The sequence below is a fragment of the Amphiura filiformis genome, chromosome 7 (assembly GCF_039555335.1).
Source record: "Amphiura filiformis chromosome 7, Afil_fr2py, whole genome shotgun sequence".
Classification (NCBI taxonomy): domain Eukaryota; kingdom Metazoa; phylum Echinodermata; class Ophiuroidea; order Amphilepidida; family Amphiuridae; genus Amphiura; species Amphiura filiformis.
In genome coordinates, this window is record NC_092634.1 from 45,902,887 (window position 1) to 45,929,133 (window position 26,247).

General features: G+C 38.2%; 1 protein-coding gene across 3 annotated transcripts; it reads left to right on the forward strand.

Annotated features, from left to right (window-relative positions):
* Positions 1 to 722: 722 nt before the first annotated feature.
* LOC140157241 (ribosomal oxygenase 2-like) lies at positions 723 to 23,353 on the forward strand. Of its 3 annotated transcripts, none has more exons than XM_072180364.1 (11): positions 723 to 825; positions 8,298 to 8,415; positions 10,006 to 10,856; positions 11,604 to 11,724; positions 12,765 to 12,884; positions 14,047 to 14,178; positions 16,252 to 16,358; positions 16,947 to 17,058; positions 17,858 to 18,020; positions 19,728 to 20,083; positions 22,766 to 23,353. In XM_072180364.1, the coding sequence occupies exons 2-11, from the start codon at positions 8,338 to 8,340 to the stop codon at positions 22,919 to 22,921; spliced, it is 2,196 nt and encodes a 731-aa protein (XP_072036465.1). In that variant the 5' UTR covers positions 723 to 825; positions 8,298 to 8,337; the 3' UTR covers positions 22,922 to 23,353. The 3 variants fall into 3 exon arrangements, with proteins under 3 accessions (XP_072036465.1, XP_072036463.1, XP_072036466.1); XM_072180362.1 differs by having other exon boundaries at positions 730 to 825; positions 8,293 to 8,415; XM_072180365.1 differs by having other exon boundaries at positions 731 to 825; positions 8,303 to 8,415.
* The last annotated feature ends 2,894 nt before the right edge of the window (positions 23,354 to 26,247 follow it).

Sequence of the window (26,247 nt, forward strand, 5' to 3'; positions counted from 1 at the left end):
CCCATACCGTAGTAGCTCTGCACAACGGTATGGGATGAAGTGTATACAAAAAGCTAGTGCAACGTTGCACTAAAAAATACAAGGCTCCTCTAGCTTAAATAGTTGCATGTTTGTCATAATATTAATTACACAGCTTCTTGTACTTCTTGTCTAAACTCTTATGCTTGTATTGTAATTAATACCCCATTATTTATCCAGAATAAATAAAAATTCATTAACACATGATCCACATCGGCGCACCAAAACTGAGATGGCACTTCAGTGCAAACTTAGATAGGGCAGCACCAATACGAAAATGTCATACCGATAAATGATGTGTCTGTTTTGCCCGTTATTTAAGTTTGTGTTGCGAACTAATTTCGAACGCTGATGAGGTTGTCAATCAAGGTTATTTACCCACCTTTAATCTGCAAGAAATATTTCGTATGTATAAACATGAGGTTTCCAGAGGTTCGATCATGGTATAAAAATCTCAACTTTTTTTGAGAAAAAAAAATGGGGGGATGAGACTGTGCTGTGGATCACTTTTTTTATTTCATTATTGGCCTACTCACTTTTATCAGCTGGCCGAGCTCATTGTGTACTTTTTTTGCATTCGAAATTTCATGCAGGTCTGGTCTGGGATGATGCAGGCACAATCAATAATTATGTTTTATGAATTACCAATTACGTAATCTTTCAAACTTTCAGTCAATCAAAACACAGCAGCTAATTGAGGAGACGGGCTGTGTTTAGCAGAAACATGTGTGCTGAAAACGGGAAAACACAACAGGACGAAATCTGAATTTTGAAGCTTCATTTTCGCTTCATCCAGGACCACATTGTGTAAGTTTGAAAGGTCACTATCAAAAAGTGTTTGTAATGTTTCCCATATGAAAACAGGACTACCAGATTTGGTCATAAAGTTGACGTGTGTAGTAAGCTTACCATTATTCATAAATCGGTGTCGAATTCGGCAACCACACACAATTTGTCATACAAATATACATGGCATCTGAGACGAATATACCTTAGGTATATTTAGTCACGATTATCGTACTTTCAGTTTCCCACGCGTTTGAACGGGAATTGGATTGCGTACTTTTTCGATGTCTAGTGAGCAAATGTTTTCAATATTTTGAGAAAATGATGTCAAATTTTCTATTCTGTATTGTTTGGTAATAATGTATTTTGCCAATAGTTAGTTCCAGTAACTGTAACTCGTCGTACCTAGAGTTACAGGGCACTCTATTCTTATCTTTTGCACAAATAAGAAACATCACAATATGTGGGCTCCTTTTGGGCTCTCAGGATGTAGCTGAGGAACTCTCTCAAGGACAGTTTGAGCATGCACTGATGATTTTAATCCCATTGTACCAGGGTTTGGGCGTGCCTGGATGATTTTAATCCAACTGTACTAGTCTATACTCACAAAGTTGAGGTGATTGATCTACATTGATCTCATCTTTTGGGTGAATTCAAAGTTGGCAAAACCTGCAATCTTCATGGGAGTAATTTACTTAGTGCAAAAGTGGTCAAAATATTGCTCTGAAAAATGTCTTGATTTTCATGATTTGGATTTATCATATTGAGCAGCATTCTACTTGTGATCTTTCTACACTGTGTAGAGAGGGTCTACAGCATCTCTGAGGTAAAACTGACAAATACAAGGAATATTTCTTGATGCTTGAAGTTTGCATTTCTTAAACGTACAGTGCATCCCTATGTACCGCTGCAAGACTTCAGGTCCGTATATGTCATTATGTTTATGATAAAGACTGAAGTCTTGCTGGCAGGACTAGCCAATAGTATGTTTAAAGTTGTAATTTTGTGTTTTTGATCGCAAAGATCGGATATTTTCGCTTCGATTCAATTCTGAACCCTTCGAAGGGTGCCGATTTCGCAGAACTTTGACGATAATTTTGCCTTTTTGGACACTAAAATGCTTTCGATCCTCAATTTTGTTTCAACCGAGTCTTAAATTAGCAAGCACAATACGGTTGGTACCACTTTTATATACATTGATGAAATTTTAAAGATTTTTTTTCAAGTTTCTAACCGGCGCAAATTGTTAAGTGTGTATTTCCCATTGACATCCAAAATGGCGTAAGCCAGTCCTCAATATACATAGGTACGGCGTATATAGGACTGGCAAGCGAGTCTAGGTATATTCGTCTCAGCATGGCATTGAGTAGCCCGACACATCATGGCCCTAGCTGCTCCTTCCTCACAGTACTATTGCAAAAAGCAGGGCACTGCCTTTTAATAATAGCGAGTCCAGCTCCAGTGAAATGGTGATTTTGTAACATGTAATTTGTATCTGTCAGTCAATAATCTGTTACTGTGTAGAAACTACCTCCCGAAATCTTACCATTTATGAACCTTCTGCAACTCTAAATACAGATTGGATTCATTTCCTAAGAGAAAAAATAATAATCTCAACATACATGTCCAATTTGGGAAAGAATGCTGAAAAGTGTGAAATTACGATCCAAAGTTGGTGCTCCACAGAGCAATTTTCCGCTGACCAAGGCGATGCCATTTTTTCGTCTGCTATACATGTAGCATGGCCTCTCGTTTTAACTCGTATATTCTTGCCCAACTCATGAATATTTATTATTTTACATCATCAACTGAAGCAAAATTTTGCGATCTTTCCAGTCATACCACACAAGACATCATTTGCTTGAGAAGTCTAGCCAAGAATTTGCTCACCGATAGCTTCACATTCTAGGCTAGAGACCGTAGCAGGGGTGTCTATTCTTCCAGAAAATTGAAATTATTCCCTCACCCTACTGCGCTGTGTCACATCCGTCCCCAGATTCTTCCCCAACTGAGATCCCAAAAATGGACGCAAAAGGGAAAAATTTAGGCTTGTTGCTATCTACATGTACTTTTCCTTATTTTCTTGTTCTCTCCCTTCCTTGTCTGAATATAGGTGTGTTGTCAGACCCAGAAACTTCTTTATACAACTGTTAGGCTAAGTTGTGAGCTGTTTTATTCTGTCTTCCCTAAAAACATCTAATTCTTTTAAAAGTGGGTCACATACGTGACTTAGGAAATAAGTGCCTTCCTCTCTATTCATGGTCTTTGTCCCCCTCTTTCTGATCTCCATCGCTTCTCGTACTTCTCTGGATCTTCTGACATGCTCTTTGCCAAGTATCTTGGAGTCCTCCTGATTGACAACATGATTTTCACAACCGGAAGTCAGTTTCCCGGGAAAGTGAATCAGATGGTCACATCTGATGAAGTCCTCCGAACTGTAGGACAAAATATTAGAGTACGGTAAGTAAAAACTGGTTTTGTCAAGCGAAAATTGCTGATTGATACGTTTTACAAATCAAATTCTTTCCTAGATGGTACAGTCTGGACACTGAACCATTGCATCTAAGGACTAATGGTACAAAGGGAATTTAGGGAAGACAGGCTGGCAAACACCTCTAGGCTCTTTATTATTTTCAGAGCTAACTCACTAACTGTGATTTATTATTTACAGGGTGTGAGAGTTCAGCTTTTTTTTTTTTTTTTTTTTTTTTTGATTTTCAGCTTTTTTTGTACCAGTACACTTGCTCTGTACAAAAGTATATAGGATCTTCCCAAATTGCAGCTTTTTGCTAGGTGTTTTTAGCTTTTTGCTAACTGTTTTCAGAGTTTTCAGCTCTTTTATATATGTGGTGACTCACATGCCCCTGATTTATAAAGCCTTAGAATTAAAATTCTTCTGTAGCAGAGTACGGAGATTGCCACTGAACTATTGCATCTAGGCCTAGGGAAGGATAATCAAGGATTTGGATCTGAAGCTGAGGTTTAAAAGGGAAGATAAACTTGGGCAATAGAGCTGTTAACTAATTGATGGTCCTGTCTTCCCTTGGAATCCCAAATGCTTCCCTAGATAGGCAGATGTCCAAACTAAAAAGAAAATGGATTTTGTATGAAATATGCAAAGCAGAGCTCCCTTATCTTTGTGTGCATTATTTACCTACATTTGTATAGTATGACCACACGTCACTATTGCCCAGGCAGGGAAGAATTACTGACCCAACTTTTCCCTGTTTTATGCTTAAGTCCATGGTTTACCTCAAAAGAATTATTTCTGGGATGGGAATGGGTAAAAGCCAAGGGACCACTACATGTATGCTAATGCTATGTACCCATTATAATTCTTCCCTAAATTACACTTGATGAATTCATCTACCATGTAGAGCAGTAACTGCCAGCCAGTGACCATCTATTTCATTCCAAAATAGCCATAAACATGTACATGTTCCAGTTATACATTTTTCCCCAAATTTGTTAATTTTATTTTTAATCTTCCTTGAATCTTATTGACTTTCTTCTGTTTTTCCCCTCTATTTTTTTTTCTTTTTCAAAATGCAAAATTCTTCCCCAAAGGGGTAAAATTATTCTTTCCCCTTTTGGGGCGATTAACGGAAGAATAGACGCCCCTGGAACGTAGCATTCAAAATGTAGTCGGATTCGCTGAAGTATGACACCGTGTAAAGCAATGGAAGTTCAGAAGTAAACACAGCTGATCACGACAGGCGATTGCATCAAAACGTTGCTAAAACTACACTTCAGCAAATTTTTAGACTGCCCAAAATAGGCAAATCTTGCTCAAAAGATACAGTTGACTCATTGAAATAACTTTGATCCAAATTTCAACATTAACAGAATAAATAACCTCCAGTACAAAAAATTGCACCGCTGTCCGACCGAAAAACCATAGCAAAGCGCTCTAGCTTCGAATGTGTAACTATCGTGTGCAATTCAAAGCTAGAGTTCTCGAGTAAGACATTATTTGATCACAAAAAAAATTGTGAAAATTCCTGTTTCTTGTAGCGTGAATTTCGGTCAGTTTTTACTACATTTTTAACATCAAAATCGTGTAAATTACTCATAAAATATTAAGCTTGCATTTTTGTTCAGGTGATTTAATGAAACTTTGGTGTGTTTTTAAGACAGTTTTGTAAAGCTTACTGGCAGTTTCATCCACTATTTTACTGTGTTATTGATTGAATTATATGTGTTTCCAACATTTCATATCTACCACTATGACCAGAAGTTGACAGACAGAAATCGGGGGACAGAAATGTGTCATCGTCAAAAGGGAAAATGGGCTAACTCCCTTACACATGTACTTTGGTCTATAGAGCTGGGGTTTTCACCATTCATTTTTGATGCTCTTTCCAAGGATACCAAAGTTGTTGGGGTTAGTTGGAGAAATCCAAAATCCACAGGACTCGCTACTTCAGTGAACTCTTGTCGCAGTTTCAAAGGTTCACCCTGCATTCATAAAATAGGTATGCCAGGCAAACCTTAATTAACACATTTGCTAGTCAGCTAAATTCGCCTAGAACACACACATATTTACATAGAAATTTAAAAGAACAGGTAGGTCAAGGAAACTAGACATAAATACTTCACTTGACCCAAATATATGATTTTTTATGGTGATGAGACACTCGCACATGGAATTTTAGAGGGATTTTGATAGCAGTTCCACATAGAAAAGCTGCTATCATCATGAGACTAAGTCTAGATCTAGAAACAGCACCGAAATGCTGTTTTGTTTAGCTGAATCTTTTTGATGAAAGTCAATCTTTGACAAGATAAACTTTGCTACGGAAAGTGCTATGACAAAAAGGTTTTCAGTTTTGGCTTTCTTTACTCAAGGGCTTTAATTTGATATATAAAATGATGCAGTTTGATGGCAAATTTGAATTCACCTGGCATACCTACATAAAAGTACTCACACATTCAGTTTTGTGATATTATCCTTAAAAATAACACTATGAAGGCTTCCTGCATCTCTTTTCTTCATCAAATCGGCATTTCACAGCAAAAAAATGCAATTTCCTCACCACTGTCATGACCGTGTTATCTCTATGAAACATTAATTTTGTTATGGTGACTTTAGCAAGGCGTTTGACAAGGTGCCACATCAACGTCTTGCATCTAAGCTAACTTACTATGGCATAAGAGGAAAGACACTCACTTGGATTCAGGATTTCCTGGGGGGGGGGGACGTGTGCAATGTGTCACCATCAATGGCACCCACTCCAAGTGGTCACTGGTAATTTCAGGCGTTCCACAAGGCTCAGTCCTAGGTCCAACCCTCTTTCTTCTGTACATTAATGACATTGTAACCAACATCAACTCAACTCTCCGTCTATTCGCGGATGACAGTATCTTGTACCGTGACATCCAGAGCACTGAAGACCAAGACACTGAAGACCAAGACACTCTCCAAGATGACTTGAACAAAGTCTTCCAGTGGGCTGACCAGTGGCAGATGAGCTGCAACGCTAGTACTAAATGCAAGACTCTTACCATCACCCGCAAGACCAAACCACTGACACACATCTATCAGGTGGACGGTCACAGCATTGTTAAGTCATCGAAGCACAAATATCTTGGTGTCACAATTAACAAACATCTTGACTGGAAGGATCATGTGATTCACGTCCTAAACATCACATCTAGTGCCCGTAGCACCCTGGGTGTATTGCGACGGAACTTGTCATCTTGCCCGACACACGTCCAAGGCTTACCAGGCTCTAGTGCGACCAAAAATGGAATTTGCTTCAGCTGCATGGAACCCGTATTCTTGCGAACAGGTGAATGCCTTGGAGTCTGTACAGTGTCAAGCTGCTAGGTTTGTTTATAACAATTACGAGCGAACCGCAAGGGTGTAACTAGTATGCTACAACACCTCGAAATGGATTCCCTCGCCACCAGACGACTACTCAACCAGGGCACCATGTTTTTCAAAATCCACCATGGACTTGTGAACATCCCCTTCCCGACTGTAGTTAAACCATCACTTCATCTGGGAAGAACAACCAACACCCTGAGTTACCAACCCATTCAGTCGAGAGTAAATACATACAGATACTCCTTCTTTGTTCGCACCATCCCAATCTGGAACAGACTACCACAACCAGTCATTGCAGCAACAACAGTCAGGCAATTCCAGACCCTGGCACTACCAGCCCTCAGAGATATGGCTACTACACCAACCCACCAAACCTTGTAACCTGCCGGTCTTCGGTTTTTACTTGCACGTTGTAAATTTATGAGCACCTTCTGCCACGTATGTACAGCACAATCCTCCTAGGACAAGCCTTGCTTACTTACATGTAAGGAGTGAATGAACTCACGACTCAAGATCGATACGGTCACAAATTTGGTCATTTTTACACCTTCAAATGTACCCAAAATTTTCACACATGCTCCAAATATGTTTTGTTTAAGTCTTATCTTCACGTGAGGAACGGTAAGAAGTGATATTTTGTTAATAAAATTTGATACTGCATACCCTGGATCAGATAGGCCCAGGAGCCTCAGACCTTCGTACGGAGAAGGCCAGTGGAAATCGTAGTGAGGAGGTGTGAGTACCTCGGGCTAGGCATTGAGGAGCGTAGAAATTAGTGGTGGAACACCCCACCATTATCATTTGTCTGCTATACTGCTAAATAAATGGTGAGATGTATTTTCCCCCCATGTAAACCATGTAAAATGGGTAGTTCTTGTATCGTGTACATGTATCGTGCTGCCTAATTTAGGGTGTCAAAAACATGAAAAATTGGACAAAAGGGAGCAAAATTTGCACTCGTACCAAGACAGCCTGAAACGATACCAGCGAATTAAGCGTTTCTAGATGATTTCAAGAACGCCACCGCGCATGCGTAAGACCTTTTTAGCCTACGTCTCGTATCCTACTATCGGATCGTTGAAACAAGAAAACCTCATCATGAATTCCCTCACCTTCCTTCACCACCAGTTGAAATAAAACTCAAAACTTCCCGTGTTATTCCTCAAAACAAATGTATCTTCATTATTAAAAAATCCTAGTATGACCCGTTATCGAAAATTTTGTTTGATAAATGTCAACAAAAGGTAATTTTTCTCACGAGCAGAACGCACATGGCAAAATGGCTGCTCTAAATGAAGGTTTCATAGGTTCATGTCGCTTGCCGCTGATCGGCATGACGCATGAGCAGTGCAGCTAAACGGACATGAACAAGGCTTACGATTGGCTGATACGTCATCACGGGTTTGCTAGGATCGACGAGCGTCAGAACGACACAATCTGGTTGTGTAGGAGACTATCATTGTGATGCCACGTTGGAACCCAGTTGGAACCATTGGAGTACGGAAGAAATATTCATTAACGGGACTGAAGCAATGTGGCCATTTCTATGTTTGTAGTGAGTGCTGAAGATGTTTGTAAAATTTTCTTTTATTTGGAACATCAAATAACAATCAAACCCATTCGTAAAGATTATTTTTTTCTCACTTTATGTTTCTTAGTACAGAATAGTTTGACGGGTAAACAAGAAGAGAGACTACACCAGGATGGAGTCTGATACTCAAAGTGCAAAGAAGCGCAAGCGGCCTAGGAGAAAGAAGCACAACTATAAGAAAAACAAAATGGTAAATTATGTATTTAATTAGAAGTTATTATTTATTATCCCCATTTATGTATCTTTTCTGTAAGAGTACAAAATATGTTCGGTGCTCATGAAGTATCACAAATGTTGCGCATTAACAGGGAATGTGCATCAATCAGAGAAAAAGTGTGCCATTCCTCTCTGGAAGCTAGTGTAGTATAGGGTGCTCTCATTGGGCAAATCACTGACAATCTCTTTGAATCCTGTAAACATAACTAGGAGCCAGATAAATCAAACTTAAAAACGATTTGTTTACGATTAGTTGTGATGATTGAAATTTCTGAAGGCAGTGGTAAAACAGCATGCCCTATGGTTAATTTTGCTCCTTCAAACATACAAACTGTCTTGTAAGTTAGGGATCAGTAATAGGAAGCTTTCTTTACAAAGGTATCATGTCAACAACAATGCCTAGGAAAGTACTGTCATTTTTCGCCATTTGCTGCAATTCCTTTTCTCCGATGAAGGCACCAGATGAATCAACCTCCCTTTTACGCACTACTAACCAATCCTAGGCTGTTGGGAGTCGATCGTCAGACATGAACTATCTTTGGCTCCGATTATAGTATTATTACGAAGCTGTCTTACTCCCTTTCCACATACAAAGCCAAAAGAGGTGAACAAATAGTAACATGTTTTTTAAGAATCTACGCAAGAAACATCAACATTTTTCATTTTTAACCCCCTCTGTGTATGAAATAAGTTTTTTCACCAACTCAATGTGTTGTAGTTGTGGCAATCTTGTCCTACACCACCTGTTTACTTATCATCAGTCACATCACATACCATTCTATATGGAAACAGACTAAAGTGTTTCACATACAGAGCTATACAATACTGGTTTACTAATATTACTAAATTAATTTTTCTCAGGGGGGTCACACCATTTTTGTAACTATAATATATCTTATACCTTTAAGCTTATTTGATAAGTCTTGCAAAAAGAAGAAGATTACAACTTAAATGGTTCAAATCGGACAAATCGTTTTCGAGTTATAGCAATTTAAAGGTTCCAGAAAATGGCTGTTTTTTCACCACAATTTGGCAAAAATTATGCATTTTGCACAAGATGGTATCATTAGTGAGCTGAAAATTCCAAATTAGATGATTCTAATGTTCAATTTTCATTTAAAATTACTATATAACTTAATATTAAAGCACTGAAATATCAAGAGACACGCCATTTGCTTTAGTTTGGTGAAAAATGCACTCCAAAAATGCAAGAAAACACAAAAAACATTTCCCAGGGGAGCTATTGGAGATATGGTAGTATTGCACTCAGCAATCAATGCATCAAGTGCAACACTGGTTATCTCCAATATCTGCCCTGATTGAGTAATGTAATGCATTTATACACAGCATTACCCAGGGGAGCTATTGGAGATATGGCAGTATTGCACTCAGCCCTCTATGTGAGTGGACAACTGAAAGTCCCAGTCAGAATAGATACTGAGTGCAACACTGGTTATCTCCAATAGCTGTCCTGTGTAATGTTATTCAAAAGTATGATTGTATTTATACACAGCATTACCCAGATCAGAACTAATGATGATAACTTTTCTTGAAACTGTCATAGTTGCAGGAGGGTGAAAACAAGCTTGAGAGTCCAGAGCAAGTCAAGCCAGATGAAACCGATGTGATGCAGAAATCTGACCCAGTTCATCCTGCTGTAACAGAGGAAACCAGAAGCAGGTTATCAAGCAAGAAGAATAAGAAAAAGCAAGTAAAGCCAGATGACACAGACGTGATGGAGATATCTGATCCAGCCCCACCTGATGTAGAGAAGGAAACCGGAACCAAGTCATCGAGGAAGAAGAGGAAGAAAAAGCAACTCAAACCTGAAGGGTCTTCACCATCCAAAAAGTCCAAGTTGGGAAATGGTGTGGTTGATAAAAATCTTGAAGATGATGATGATGATGATGCATTTGAAAATGTGGTGGTACATAGTAAAAAGAGTAAGCTGAAGCGGTCGCAAAGTAATGCTAGTGTCAATGGATTTGAAGATGGTGTTGAAACTGAATCTGTAAAGAGTAAGAAGAGTATGACAAAAGAGTTCAAAGGTGGAGATGGCGATGGTGGGGCAAAGAAAAGAAAAACTTCCCAGAAAAGTGGTAAACTCAGTAAGAAAGAGCAAAATGCCTCCAAAGCATCAAAATCAAGCAAATCCGAGGTTAAATCTGACAAGAAACCAAAAGAGCAGAAGAAAGTATTTGACTTTGACACACCGGAAAAGTTCCTCGCTTCCCTGATAGCTCCAATGAGTGTGGAGAGATTCGTTGCGGAGTACTGGGAGAAGAAACCGTTGTTCATCCAAAGAAGAGATAAGGTGTACTCGGAGACATACAAGACACTGTTTTCAAGGAAGATTTTGGAGGGTATTCTGCTGCAGAGAAACATCAAGTTTGTGGAGAATATCAATGTGTGTAGGTAAGGACGAATGCATATTGGGCTGTTCCAGTTGAAATCCACACTACCCCTGTGGAAGATTTTGGAAATATCTTCCACAGGGGGAGTATGTTTTTCAAATGTAATTGGTCAGGGTTAATCATCTTGAAGCCCATACTCCCCCTGTATTATGGCTTTACCCCTGTCTTCCACAAATGGGGTGAGTATTTCAAATGGAAGTTACCCAGCTGTCTGTTCTAATCAAAACTCATACTCCCTCTGTGTAAGACTTAAGCTAAATGTTCCACAGGGGTAGTGTGGATTTTAAATGGAATAGCCCATTTTGTTGAACTCTTCTTGATTTTCAAGTAACCAAAGACTTCCTGCATTAGTATGTTATTCTCCGGGATCTCCGGTTTCCTCCTGCTTTCAAAAAATTAGTTGTTTGGTTATCAAAAACTTCCTTCACCCAATGGAATTTGAGGAGCTGCACAGATAAATGGTGGATGATACAATCTACCATGTAAGTGGGATAGGTCTGCGCCAGGTTGGGCTGCAACTGGCCTAGATGATGCGATCTGATTGTGATGATTCACCATGGCAGCGAAATTACAGCGCTTTGAATCCTTCAAGATCTAGCTGGGAAAAGGTGCGATATAAATCCGAAATTTATGTTTTTATTTATAGAAGGTTATACTTGTGTATTTGTTGTAACCCAAACGACCCTAAAAGACCTGTTTTCTTCCACCCAACATAATCATAAACTGATCTTGGGTTCACTTTTTTTAGATTTGATGGTGAGAAGAAGGAGTCCTTGAATATGGAAGGGAGAGCTACCAAGAAGAAGATCAAGAACCTGATGGACAAAGACAAAGCAACAGTACAGTTTCATCAGCCACAATGTTTTCAGGTACATATAGAAACCTTGTTGTTTAAATAATTTCTGTATCACAATAATATTGTACAGTTATTTCCTGTGCATCAAGTGTATCATTTGTGTATGCGCTTGTATGCAGCTTGTTGACCTTTTGCATGTACAACCGGATTTTGTATTGGCCATTTACAAATACAGTCATGTGGTGCATGTACCAGACAGGTTTTGAACACACTTGAGTAGAACACTTTAAGCATTAGGCCACCATGCAGAACACACTAGCACACATACCAGATATTTTGATGTGGATTGGTCTTCAGCATGTTGAGTAGTACATCCTAGTACTCTGTACACATCTGCATGAAAACATCAATTATGTACTAAGTTTTTGAACTTTATCCACTACTATAACACTGTGTAGTGATATAAAATGGGGTGCATGCAGTTGGGCACATTGCTTACATGTATGTTAGTTGTGTGTTGCGTAATGCATGGCTGGCGCATGCTTTATGTGATTGTGAGTTGGGACTTAATTGATGTGCGCAGTAACAAAAGCCAAATAATTTTCGCTATATATAAGTCAAACAGCCTTTACTTGATTATAGAGTTGGAAGATTTGAACTCTTTCTGATAGTACATACTTCCCTGGCAACTCTATATTTGAACCCCATTGGGCACTACCGGCCTAATTATCAGCCACTATAGCCACTAAGAACTCTTTTGATTGGTTATAACTTATATCATGTATTGAGCAAATCAGAGATATGTTAAGAATGAATATGGCTGAAAGGGATTAAGCTAAAATTGCCAAGAGATACAAAAGCTCTATTTTGATTGGTAACTCAGATTACCATATTCGGTAATTAACCAATCAGAGGCCCTGTAAAAGTGATAGTGCACATGGGTCAACTGCTGCTTTGAGGAGGAAATCTGTCCTGTATAAAATGCCAGTTCATTAGCAGACTCAAGGGGGCTCCAGTTCCTAACTGAGTGGTTCAAATCCCCTACATCACTACTGGTTATGCCAATGCATCACCATTTATCATTTCATTTTTATTGTCAATCCAATACTACAGGATGAACTGTGGCGTATCAATGAACATCTGGAGTCATTCTTTCACTCACTAGTAGGAGCTAATGTGTACATGACACCGCAGGATTCACAGGGATTGGCTCCACATTATGATGATGTTGATGTGAGTATTCTGTCAAAGCCAAAAGTAAATAGAGTTGATGCAACTGTCTTGAATAATTATTGTTAGTTTTGTGACAAAATTTTTGTGTGAGTGCCAGAAAGTCGTATGTAAAATTGAGTTTGATAGCTGCCTCATGCACAATATATTCTTCTTCAGTTTTACAGCTCCAGCCAATGTCATAAAGTGTTGATTTTCTTCTTGTATTTCTGATGACCAATAGAACACCCAAAGAAGTTATTGTTTTGAGATTAATGGAGTTGGCAGCTGTTGCATGTATTTGCACGTGCCATATGAGATTTTTTTTTCAGTCACAGGAGTATAAATGAACCAGAACACAATGTATGAATAATATCAGCAGTTACTGAACTAGGTTTTTGAAGAAAAATTGCAAAATGTATCACATATGTTTTATCTCTCTCTCGACATCAGTTACCAAATTTCGGTGAAGTTGGGGTGGTCTTGGGATTTTGTACAAGAAAATTATTTTGTCAAGTTTTATATGTTTCACAAAAAAATGCTTCTTGTATATGTAACATGATCTGGTTCATGGGGGCCAAAGGCAGCAAATTTGAAACTGAGATAAAGGCAAAAATATGAAGTATAAAAACAATAGAATACATTTAAAATAGGCATCAAAAACTTCATAACTTTAGAACCAAGTATGCTAGACCTTTGGTGTTTTCAGCAAATGATAGCCTACATGTATTATATGTAGAATGTAATAATTACACATGCGCATATTTTGGAGGGGGGCTTTGGGGGCGCCAGCCCCCCAGGGTAAAAGCAAGGGGCGGCCAAAACGAAGGGGCGGCGGACGAAGAAGGGGCGGCAAACAAAGGGGCGGCAAAAAGAATTAGTAAAGAAAAAAAATAGAAAAAAAAATTGGGTCAACCTTTTCGGGCTGTTGAGGAAGGGGTGGCAAAATTGAATTTTCTTCAGCCCCGGGTAGGAGCGACCACGGTATGCCGCTGTTACAGTAACTCAATTTTCAAAAATGCCTCCTTTGGCCCCCATGGACCAGATCGTGTCACATATATAGACCTTTTCCAGCATATTTGCTGATCATTCATTATGCAATGATTATCAAATATTCTGTAGTCTTATAATTCTCTTTTCACATTACGTAATGTGGAATGCAATACATGTATCAAATTTGTTGCAGGTGTTCATTCTACAACTAGAAGGTCGCAAACATTGGCAACTTCACAAACCTCCGACCAAGTTACCCAGAGATTACAGCCAGGACTTGGACCAGTCTACTATTGGTAAACCTACTCATGATATCACGCTTAAGGTAGGTAACCCATTGACTGCGAAAAGACTTGCCTTTGACGAAGGATACAAGAAGTCTGTAGCATTGTGTTTGTTTTGAGTTATGTGCTTGGGTAATCACCATCAAATAATGATGAAAGTGAGTTCTAACTGTAGCCATACAATGTAGATCCATCTACTAACTATATGCAATAGACAGTAAAATGAACTGGACCCTACCCTACCTTCGGAAGTGGGCTATTCCATTTAGAATCCGCACACCTTATGTTCAACCAAGCTGTAAATATTTGCCAGTTTCATGTTTAAAATCCAGTTGAAATTGTTTTGAAATTGATCAAATCCATTTGAATTTGAAACTATTTGGCTTCAGTTGAAAATAATTTGGAATTCCAAAATCTTCCTCACCTTTTTGTGGATGAAAATGGTTGGCTCTGGAATTATTTAAACTATTGAATTTGGTTGGAATTCCAAAGTCTTCCTCAGTGGGGGTGTGGATATCAAATGGATTACCCAATGTGTGTCCATATTTGAAAAGTACACTTTGGGTTCAAATGGTGGGGGTGTGTAGGGGTGTGTGTGTGTGGGGGGGTGTTCGTAGCATGACATGACATGGTGCGGTAGATGAAATAAGAATATTGTTAAAATGTATGTGATGTTTTATTAAAGTCGAAAAGCTTCGTTTCCACATGCAATAAAGTGATACTCACTCAGAAATATTTCAATTCCTGTCAGGAATCTTGTTCACTCTGTTTTGGTATTTCTAGATGTTTTTGTAGAACCAGCAACACTTCTGACTTGTTTTAATGATGTCACCAAACTTCCTTTTTAGACTTTAAGGAACTATGACTTTGACAAATAAATTTGCAACACTTTCAACGGTGAAGTCAAATGCGAAGAATGATCCTGATGAATGTTTCAAGAATGTTTTGTTGTGGTGCAAAGACACTTCTACCTTACAAAACTGTCAATCTTTAATGAACATTGACTTGATTTCCCGATATAGAGATGATAGTGAATTTTGGGAGCAATGTTACACAAACCCAAATTCCAATCTCCAACCCCTTAATTCTAACCCTGATCTGTGTACTGCACATTGTTTCACCGTGAGTTTGGTAATGACATCACTACTTTAACACAGTTGTGCCACAAGCATACAAACAAATTGCCTTTGTACACATTTCATACACTCTTTGATAGCGAGAACCAATCAGAGCAAGCGTTAGAAAAATCCAAACCATGCATTGATTGTGTCTAATTGCACTCCGCGTACTATGCGCCGTGTTTCGTGCGCGTCACGTAGGATTGATTCATTTTTATTTGGTTCTATTTTCCAATATTTTTAGTGATAATTTTGTTATAAAAAGGTAAAAATCACATGTTTTTTTCTTCTTGTGTATGAAATAGGTTAATGAACTTGTATTACTTGTTGCTCGAGAAATTAGACAAAATAATGCACTTGCGCTGATGTTGATGCGTCTAATGCACTCCCCCTTTGGGGCTCGTGCATTAGACGCATCAACATCAGCGCAAGCGCATTATTTTGTCCAATTTCTCTCCCAACAAGTAATATGCGTTCATTAACCTATAAGTGTATGGTCTGCGGGATTAAGTTGGCAAGTTCATTTGATGCAGCGATCAGCAAAATGTGCATACCGTAAAACCTTGTCTACAAGCATATAGAGTGCTTCTGATGAAAACTAAATTAATCCAGATGCCATTATGGAGTTTGAGCAAATAAATTACAGATCCAAGCATATACAAACAAGTATTATTGTAAGACCAATCTGTTGTATTGGCATATTAACGCATGTATCGTATTAATTTAGCTTTCATCAAAAACACTGTATATATTGTGGGATAGGCTTTTACGACGGGAATTCATAACAATTAGTGGGTTTTTAGCGGGTTCGCCGTCGGACAAGTTTAGAACTGTCAAGCTTTCGTCAGGAGTAGCTCTTGAGGTAAAACAAAGAATAGTGCCTTTAATGATTAACACTTATCTTGACACAATGAAGACTTGGCAAGTTGGCATGGTATACATGTATAGGGCTTAAAACTCTTAATTTTATGTCTTGCCTAATTCCATTCTTTACAGCCAGGTGATTTACTGTATTTCCCAAGAGGGACCATCCACTATGCCATGACACCTGCAGACAGCCCGTCACACTCCACCCATGTCACCATCAGCACATATCAAAGATCGTAAGTTTTTGGTTTTTTGTATCAAAAAGGTGGGAAGAAGTGAAAGGAAGATGTAATGTATATGATGCTTACTTTTTCCAGTATTTTGGGAAAATATCAGATCAAAAGATGGCACAAGTTTGTGCATGAAGTTCTCTTATCAATTGTGACCTGAGGTGAGCGTAAAGTTGAAAGTTGGTAGTTTCAAGACGGTCTGGCTGCTGCATTGGTGTTCTTTGTTTCACACACACCTGTTCAAAACAGTAGTATGTCTGTATGTCCTTTGTGAATATGGGGCACAGTGGGCCATTCTCGAAGGACATACTACTGGTTTGTACAGGTGTACGGCAAACAAAGAACATCAACTCAGCAGCCAGGATGTCTCAATTACCAACTTGCGACTTTATGCTCATTTGATGGTAGCAGGGCACAATTATTTAAAAATGCATGTAGAGACAATAATTGCAGAACATTAACGGTGATATGTTCACTGATGCAAGTGTTCATTTTATGAAATGGTGTATTTGTATGTGATTTTATGTGTTTCAGATGCATAGAGAAACCCCTTGGCAATTTAACCTTTTATCTATCATCACTTTTTTTGTGTAGGTCATGGGGAGACCTGCTGTCTTTAGCCTTGCCAGACATCCTTCAGGATGCATTGGATTCAGATGTAGCCTTCCGCAAAGGATTGCCTCCTACTTACGTTGGTGGAGATGAAGTAAGCAGTAGTTTAAGAGATGAATGCTTTCTGTTGTGTGAGGTTCCACTGTATATTCGCCACCAGAATTAAACTCGGAATGTTGTGTCTGACATCTTGTCATGCAGACGAAATGCCATACTTTGAGGACGACAACCAATCATGGCACGCTTCTACCCTGATGTCATGCAGGTGCAACATTCTGAGTTAATTTCATGCTTATGAATTAGACTCTGCTAAATGGAGCTCACAGTTTGCATTTGATAGTATTATAGAGTAATATGGAGTGATTGTACATGCAACAAGTGTTAACAAATATGGCAATCTGATTATTAGATCAGAATTACCATGGCATATTTACATGAAAAGTGTGTTACAGAACACATCTCTAATTATTGGCTAAAATCACTTTTCAATGCTCTGCATGCTAGGCATAGGCTTCAACATAAAAAGTTTTGAGATATTTTCTCAAAATATCAAGAGCTAGCTCAAGAATCACTGAACTAATGGCTCGTTGGTACTCATTTTAATGCATTTTACAAATATGGTCATGAAAATGTACAATTCTGAAATTTTTGAATTAACAAAAAAACTTGTCGTCTGCAGTCGACACCCACATGGAGAGTTAAGAACCAACAGGTGAGCTTGGAAGTAAGGAACATGTTGGACATTGCAGGCCATATTGATTAAAATGATGCATGTGGGATTTGTTTGGACTAAACGTAGACACAAAACTGAGAGGAAACTATGCAACTGGTCTGCACTGATTGAATCTTTTATTACATGCATCTATATGTATTTTTGCCGGTTCCCTCTGCAGGATCAGATAGCAACACACAGATCTCAGCTGAAGCAGCTCGTACAAAGCTTAACCGATCATGTAGAGTCACAAGACCAGACTGCGGCCAATGAGATGATGTGTGACTTCACAGCCAATAGGCTTCCACCTTACTCAAAGGATGGGAAAGTAGGTGAGCCAAAAGGTAAGCAAACATGTCGTCATGGTTTTTACATTGAAAGAATACCAGCTTGGGCTATTCCAGTTCAAATCCATATGCCTGGAAGAAATTACCTTAATCTTCCACACAGGGAGTGTGAATGTCAATTGGGTTTTTCTGAATGTGTGATTCCATTTGAAATATACACACCCTGTGTGGGAGTTTAAGGTCTTGTCTTCCATACGGGGCGTATGGATTTCCACTGGAATATCCAGTGCTATACACCATCCCTCATAACGTAATAAGGTGGGACATGTGACATAATGTCGCCATGCTGTTGTGAGTGATCCGACTTTCCAGAAATGAGAAAATAGGATTAACAATTCCAAAGGGCTTTTTGGCTGTATAATATGTGATGATGTTGCACTCATCAGGTCATTATAATACAAAGGAATTGTTGATAGTAATGTACACATGGGATTTGTCACCTAAGCACAATAATATACAGTAAAGCCAAAAAATTAAGGTACCATGCAGTTATGTTTCCCTCCTGTATATCCTAAACAAAGACAGATATGTCATAATTGGAACCAGCAGCCAATAGCTGCATCTTTTAGCTCGAATTTAAGATCTCATTCGTTGAAATTGTTCAAGAAATTAAGACACGGCGATCTCAAAACCCAAGGAAGATACCAATTTAAAAGTTGCAGTTTATTTGCTGTATTAAATGCCCTATTGATTTGTACACAAAGTGTTCGTGAACAAGAGAACTAGCGCTGCGCTTCCATTGATTAGCACGTTAAAACTAGCGTCGTGCTTTCATTGATCAGAACACAAAAGTGCAACTTTTGATTTTGCTTTTTTCTTAGATTTTAGTTCACCGTTTCTTTAATTCTCAACCAATTTCAACAAATAAGGTCTTAAATCAGAGCTACGAGTACAGGTACTGACTGCTTGTTTTAACTTGGACATATTGGTCTTTGTTTAGGATATACAGGGATGAACACAAATGGTACCTTAATTTTTTGGCTTACTGTAGATGCAGAGTTAGCTCAATGGCTTATAATATTATACAGCAAACCACAAGGCTGCCATATTTAGCAATAACATGTTCAAAAATGTTGATTTAGCCTTAGCCCAAGGCTTGGGGTCTATAAGTCACAGAAAAGCACACAATATAGGCCTATTCAACATTGCTTTATCCCCCCCCTCATTGTGTTGTCTCATATCCCTTTGTTCTTGAAATTCCTACAAATAAAGAAAGCACTGCTTGTTCATTAGGAAGTATGTACATAAAATCAACTGTTGGTTGTGCTGGTTTACCCAAACTAAACATGGCTGTGATGGTTTAGCTTGCAGGTTGACAAGGGTTTGCAAATGGCAGGTGTATTTCTGGAAAGGATTTTGGGTTGTCTTTGGCTAGTGGTGTGTGGTGTTGGATTGGCATGATTTGTTGTTTTATTCGCTGGTATAGTGCACATTACAATATGACCGTTGCTAGGTCAGCTGGTTCACGCTTTCTTTGTTAGGAACCACTGATCGAAATGATCACAACACAAAGCCTATGGCATATCAAAATTCGGAACAGGTGTATGAACTCAGGCTTGAACCAGTAACAAATGGTTACTAACGTGCATTACGGCAGCGAATAAAACCCAATGTATGACACATCCATTTTGAAAGTACAACTACTCTGTAAAATACCTTATCAATTATACATTTTTAACTGTGTTTTCTGTCTTTTATTTGCAGGTGAAATGCCTACAGAAAAGTCCAAAGTAAGGCTGACATTTCCAGATCATACTTATGTCACTAAAATAGAGAGGAAATCTCTGGAGGAGCTAGAGGATGAAGATGAAGAACCGGAATCAGAAAATGGTGAAGAAAATGGCGATGATAATGAGGAGGAGGAAGAGGAGGAAGAAGAGGAGGAGGAGGAAGAAGTCTCAAGATTGGAGATTCAAGATGGAAGTTACTTGGAACATGTTGATACAGACCAGGATGAAGAGGAGGAGGATGATGATGATGATGAACCAAGCGAGATTTATGTGTATCACTCAGTGAAGAATACAAGGGATGATCACATGATGAGCTCAGAATCTAAACAGGTAAACAAATTTATAACCATTCACATGTTATTTTTCAACTTGGTCTTACTTAGGAATTGCTGTGTGAAACATATTTGTGTGAATTTAGTTCAGGTCTTGCTGTTGAAAATGTCGTTAAATATTATATTGTTGTTATTGTTGTGGATGATAATAATGTTACCGACCAGACATTTGGAGTATTAAAACAGATAGCTGCCAGATAAAACAAACAAACAAACAAACAAATAAATGTATGTATGTATGTATGTATTTATGTTAGCATTTATACAACACCCTTCATATGTTTCAAAGCGCTTTACATTTATTCCACTGTCATTAGAACTTCCCGCTCCCTCAATCATCCTCTGAAAAATTACTCAAAACTCCGCGGGTTAAGGGGCCGTCCATAATTTTCGCCAGTTTCGCTTACGTACAAAGCGTACGTAAGAGGGAGGAGGGGGTAAAAATCCTGGGCAGGTGTACGTAAGAAAAATGGCGATTTGTTTGAGCAATGAAAAAAATGAAAGTGAAAAATTATGATATTTTCCAATATTCTATTCATAACCAATTGACCTAAAATTGTTCAATTCGTTTGAACAATTTCTATAACATGCCATGCAAACAATGATTTTATCTTTAATTTTGAGTCTAATATGCACAGTGGTCCTATTTTACATTATGCTTAATTTGTTTCATACCAAAATACTTAAAAAGTATTTTCTATCTGCGCTAGGATCAAAGGCAGCAAAGGCTCTAGTGTGTGTCAAACATGTCAAGGATGCCCCCTGGTTCCACCTTATATGATGTGATCCAGGGGTTCTTTGTGAAAAGAGAGTACAGGATGTTCAGCAGAATGTGGAGTGCATTAGTCATTTAGTTTAGATTCGGGCTGCATTTTAAGCTATATTTTTTATTTATTGATGGCTTTCGTTTTCATGAAAATTGAAAAGGATGTTTTTCAGCATTTCTCAACTTATCTGTAAAAACAGTGGTGTAGCCAGCACTTTTTTCAGAGGGGGGGCAAGACAAATTTTAAGGGGTCACCTTTTGGCGACAAAATCAGTTAATGTTACTTATGCGCGCGAAAAATGTTGCCATATTGAAGCTAAACTGGTGAAATATGGTACAGAAAGTGAATAAATACTGCAAGCGCCTTTTAAAACTTTTTAGGTTAAAATAGCAAAATATAATGTAAATTTGGTCAGAAACACAAAAAGTCTTAAATGTCGGGCGGTCACCATCCCACAGGGGGGGGCAAGAGGGGGGCAAGACTTTTCACAAGGGGGCAACTGCCCCCCTGCCCCCCTTGACTATGCCACTGTGTAAAAACATTTATCCAGAGCCAACTGTCCTCCTCGAACACTAATATAACCCTAACCAAACCTTTAACCTAAACTCTAACCCCAACCCCAACCCAACATTTCAATTTTGCTATTAGCAGTTGGCCTATACTCATGGAAATCCTTCGCCATTTTATTTGTACGTAATCATGAAAATTGAAAAGGATGTTTTTCAGCATTTCTCAACTTATCTGTAAAAACAGTGGTGTAGCCAGCACTTTTTCAGAGGGGGGGGGCAAGACAAATTTTAAGGGGGTCACCTTTTGGCGACAAAATCAGTTAATGTTACTTATGCGCGCGAAAAATGTTGCCATATTGAAGCTAAACTGGTGAAATATGGTACAGAAAGTGAATAAATACTGCCTGAAGCGCTTTAAAAACTTTTTAGGTTAAAATAGCAAAATATAATGTAAATTTGGTCAGAAACACAAAAAGTCTTAAATGTCGGGCGGTCACCATCCCACAGGGGGGGGAAGAGGGGGCAAGATTTTTCACAGGGGGCAACTGCCCCCCCCCCTTGACTATGCCACTGTGTAAAAACATTTATCCAGAACCAACTGTCCTCCTCGAACACTAATATAACCCTAACCAAACCTTTAACCTAAACTCTAACCCCAACCCCAACCCAACATTTCAATTTTGCTATTAGCAGTTGGCCTATACTCATGGAAATCCTTTGCCATTTTATTTGTACGTAACTCGGGGGAGGGAGGGGGGTAAAAAGTTACGTACGCTTCGTACGCATGTGAAAATGGCGAAAATTATGGACGGCCCCTAAGTTTACCTCAAATCAGCTGGTGAACGCTCATTTCATTTTGCTGCTCCAACTGTTTGGAACTCGCTTCCAAACAGCCTTCGTAGCAATCGGTAGCATCCCCACACTTTTTCAATTTAAACATCAGCTTAAAACCTATATCTTCCGGCAAGCTTTTCCAAATTCACAGAATTAATTGCTTCTTTGTTTGTTTGTCTTTTTCATGTTTTTGCGTGCTCCGAGTTCCGTAGAAGATTTTGCACCTTACAAGAACCATTCATTATTATTATTATGTCAGCTGCCATGCAATGCCCAAGGCATGCTCATACCTTTGGACTGTGCTCAATAGACAATATTCCTAACAGCTCTCCATTTCACCCCTGGGTAGAGAGAGGCAATAGGTAAAATACCTTGCCCAAGTGCACAACACGATGGCATTGCTGGGGCTCGAACTCGTAACCCTCCGATTGCCAGGTAGAGCCTGTACCGCTGTGCCACCATGTCACCTGCTACTGGTGTGCAGGTGGGTGTTGAAGAAAAGTTGTGGTGGATACTAATTATTAATTTGATATTACATTTACCTTATTTCTCAAAATTTGTTCTTTGCAGTGTCATGGCCTCAGATGTCCCATAGACAATCTGGCAACAATGATTCAACTCCAAGAAGCCAAGGGCCAGTGGATATCAGTGTCTGATCTTGAGGGAACAGAGGACACTCAACTGCTGATATCATTATGGTCTGAAGGTCTACTAGAAGTTAAATAATGCTGTGTTTTCCAGATGGATCTAAAACTGTTCGATAATGAACATAGTGAACTGGACAAATGCATCGGGGCAGGTTCTTGGGACTTGGTTGGCTTCCCGTGTTCATGACAGGGGTGCTAAAAGTTGAACCTGGTGTAATTGCAGAATATAATCCACCCACTCTTAACCCTATTCTTAACACTTTGGTTCTGTAACTTGGGTTGGATTAGATTCTGCAATTTAGTTGATTCACAATATGATGTGCCTCCAGTGGTTGCTAGGGAGATGCTAAAATATGCAGTGCATCATGGGAAAAATTTGACATCCAAAGCCTGCGTAATATGAATACAACATGGAACATTTGTCATTGTGTGTTTAAATGTCAATATAATGATGTTGCATGTGAATGCACACTAAGACAGCAATTTACAATAATAGTAGAAATTTATAGTAGATCTGCATGTATTGATCACACAGATTCCTTTGTGGAGCTGTTTTCAATAAAATTATTATGACACTCACTTGAAAATCCAATGGTGGTTTGAAAGGTGATGTTGACCATGGCGGTCAAATATTATACTCACAAGAGCAATCGCTGACGGAATATCTTAATGTGAATCACGATATTTACTCCTTAACCCCATTAGAACTACCTGCCGATTGGCCAAAAACAAGTTTTCATTATCAATTGGACCAATCATCAACATTGTTAGAATAATTTCACCACGCAAAAACATAGGGGTGAATTATTTGCAAAGCTCCATTCTGATTGGTGATTAAAGTAATGATATCATATAATTGACCAATCAGAGGCAATGTTAGATTGTCAGGTAGTGCTCAGGGGGGTTCAGTTAAAAATGAACCCTATGTGGTACCGTATTTGACCTAATTAGTGCCAATGTTCAGGGACTCAATGAAAAGTTGTTGTGACATCTTCCTGTAGTCCCACCTTAGTCCTACAGTTTATCCACTTTGAAGTACGAATTTAGGTACGCCCATTTTGCGTAAGCGTATCGTGCGTCATGTATGAGGACGCTCATGCATTTGTGTGTGCCTAGCAGTGTCTTAAGGTAGCTGCCTCGGATACAACACCCTTGCAGAAAAATAGCTCCTGTGTCTGATCAATCAGGTCTATTCATTTAAATCTTTAACATAACAAAGAAAAGTATTTTCCCCACCTATTTTAAGAGTCTTATAAGAATTGTAACAATTCTTATGTTTTTCTTTATTTTTGAAAATTCCTTAATTTTGACAGTTTTTGATTTTTTTTTTTGCCCACTTAGGAAGGAGCTATGGTTACCAAACTTTCAGGGATAGTAAATAAGCTTAATACCTAAATTCTCTCGTCAGTTTTTTTTGATTAAGTGTTTACTTTTTGAAAAAAAATATTTTTTCTATTTTTAATTTTAGGGAATGTTCAAAACACTGTAGCTTAAAATAGAAACACTTAATTGGAAAAAACTGACGAGAGAATTTAGATATTAATCTTATTTACCATCCCTGAAAGTTTGGTAACCATAGCACTCTTCCCTGTTGGCTAAAAAAATCCTAGAATTTAGGTAATTTAGTGTTTCTAGAAAAATCAAAAAATCATAAAAAAGTACCAACATTCCTGTTAAATATATACTTAAGTAACACTAAGTCAGAAAATAAACTTGGTTTGTATTATTCTGTGATATATTGGCAGCAAAATGAAACTTAAAACTTTTATATACAACTGCTATAAAGGAGAGAAAAATCAGTTTTAATAAAATCTTTGTTTTCAAAAATGTTGCTATTTTGAGAAATTGGCAAAGTGCCAAAAGTCCTTCCCTGTAGTAATTCAATGGGATTTTGAGATGACAAAAAATTAAAACTTGGCAAGTAAGGTTTTCTCATCAATACACACATCCTATATCATTTTCAAGGAATTCTGAGCATGACACGGTAGCCGATGCAGCCACCTTAATTCCTTTTGACATTACGGCGCGCAGGAACTGTGTAATTTACCGCATACTTATTTCATACTTAAAGTGGACAAACTGGACATGAATAAAGGAACCCAATCAAAATCCAAGACCCCTGGGGCAAATAAAACCATTGTCAGATGTTCAAAATACTGCAACATACATACATAAAAGAATCAAAAACAAACAGCTGACGATCCAGTTGTTATTTAAAGTCTGCTAAAACTGAATCTGGCGATTCAAATCATGAAGAAAATTGAACTACACTATCTACTAAATTATTTAGTCTGATCTTATATTTAAAATATAAGATCAGACTAATTTGTTCAAAAACATAATTGATATTGTAAATGAGATGAGTGTCAATTCATTCAGTACTTGTACTACTGAGTGAGTACATGTACTGAAATCCCATGACACTGATTTTTGGCCTTTTACATGGTCTGGCATTACATAGTATGAAGAAAACTGAACAAATAAGGCATGGAAGCCGTAATAGTTCTAGATTTGCTCCAAATTATGATTTTGAAGCTTGGTAATGACATAGCCTCACAGATTTCAGCATTCCTACAAATTATGTTAAATTATTTGACCATATGTTTAGTTGGCAGTGGTCAAGGTTATGGAGTCAAGGTTGGAATTATACTGCCTGTTGCCCAACTGTACCTGTTACTACTTGTATCATGTGTAGATTTTGACATACAGCGACCCTAATTAGAGTTTGCTTAAAGACCCATTCAGTGATCCCAGCGAAAGTGTAAAAAAATTAACATTGTTCATAAATTGCTTAAAACTGAAGGATAAGTCATTCAAATTGTCATTTGGTATTTTTGAAATGAAAAATTTGGCAAAAAAACAAAGAAAGCAACAGTATTGACGAAGTTGAAGCCCCATTCAAATACATGTAGCTAATTTAGATACTGTCAGTATCTAAATTACAGATCCATATAAATTCCTTATTTTTGTCTTAAATACACAGCTTTCGGCTGAACCACTAACAGGCTATGTTAACACATTTATGATAATGACAAAAGTATCAAAATCTGAATTTTGATGATTTTTACGATCATCCGGATCAGCAAATCAATGAATGGGGCTATAATGCATATATTAATATTATTATTCTGTTTTCTATTTTTAAATAGTTCTCAATAATCTGAAATTGGCCTCAAACTTTATGTGTCATGAAATACAACTTGCAACCATGCAACATTGCCTGGCGAAGATTAATAATTATGTTAATCAATAAATCAAGTTTAAGTGAAGTTTGTGTTCTTTGTGCAACTTATTAGCAGTCCTGCTTGTAGAACTGATGAAGTGATGGCGTGTGACGTCAAACTGCCGCAACTACAATCTAACCGTGAGGCCTGGTTTGCTTTTAAAGCTCATGCTCAATCAAGT

What these genes read in the sequence shown, in the direction of transcription:
- LOC140157241 (XM_072180364.1), top strand. Translation starts at nt 8,338, where the DNA reads ATGGAGTCTGATACTCAAAGTGCAAAGAAGCGCAAGCGGCCTAGGAGA. An exon ending in CTCATGATATCACGCTTAAG is followed by an intron (nt 14,179 to 16,251) that starts GTAGGTAACCCA and finishes CATTCTTTACAG; the next exon opens with CCAGGTGATTTACTGTATTT. An exon ending in TGAGCTCAGAATCTAAACAG is followed by an intron (nt 20,084 to 22,765) that starts GTAAACAAATTT and finishes TGTTCTTTGCAG; the next exon opens with TGTCATGGCCTCAGATGTCC.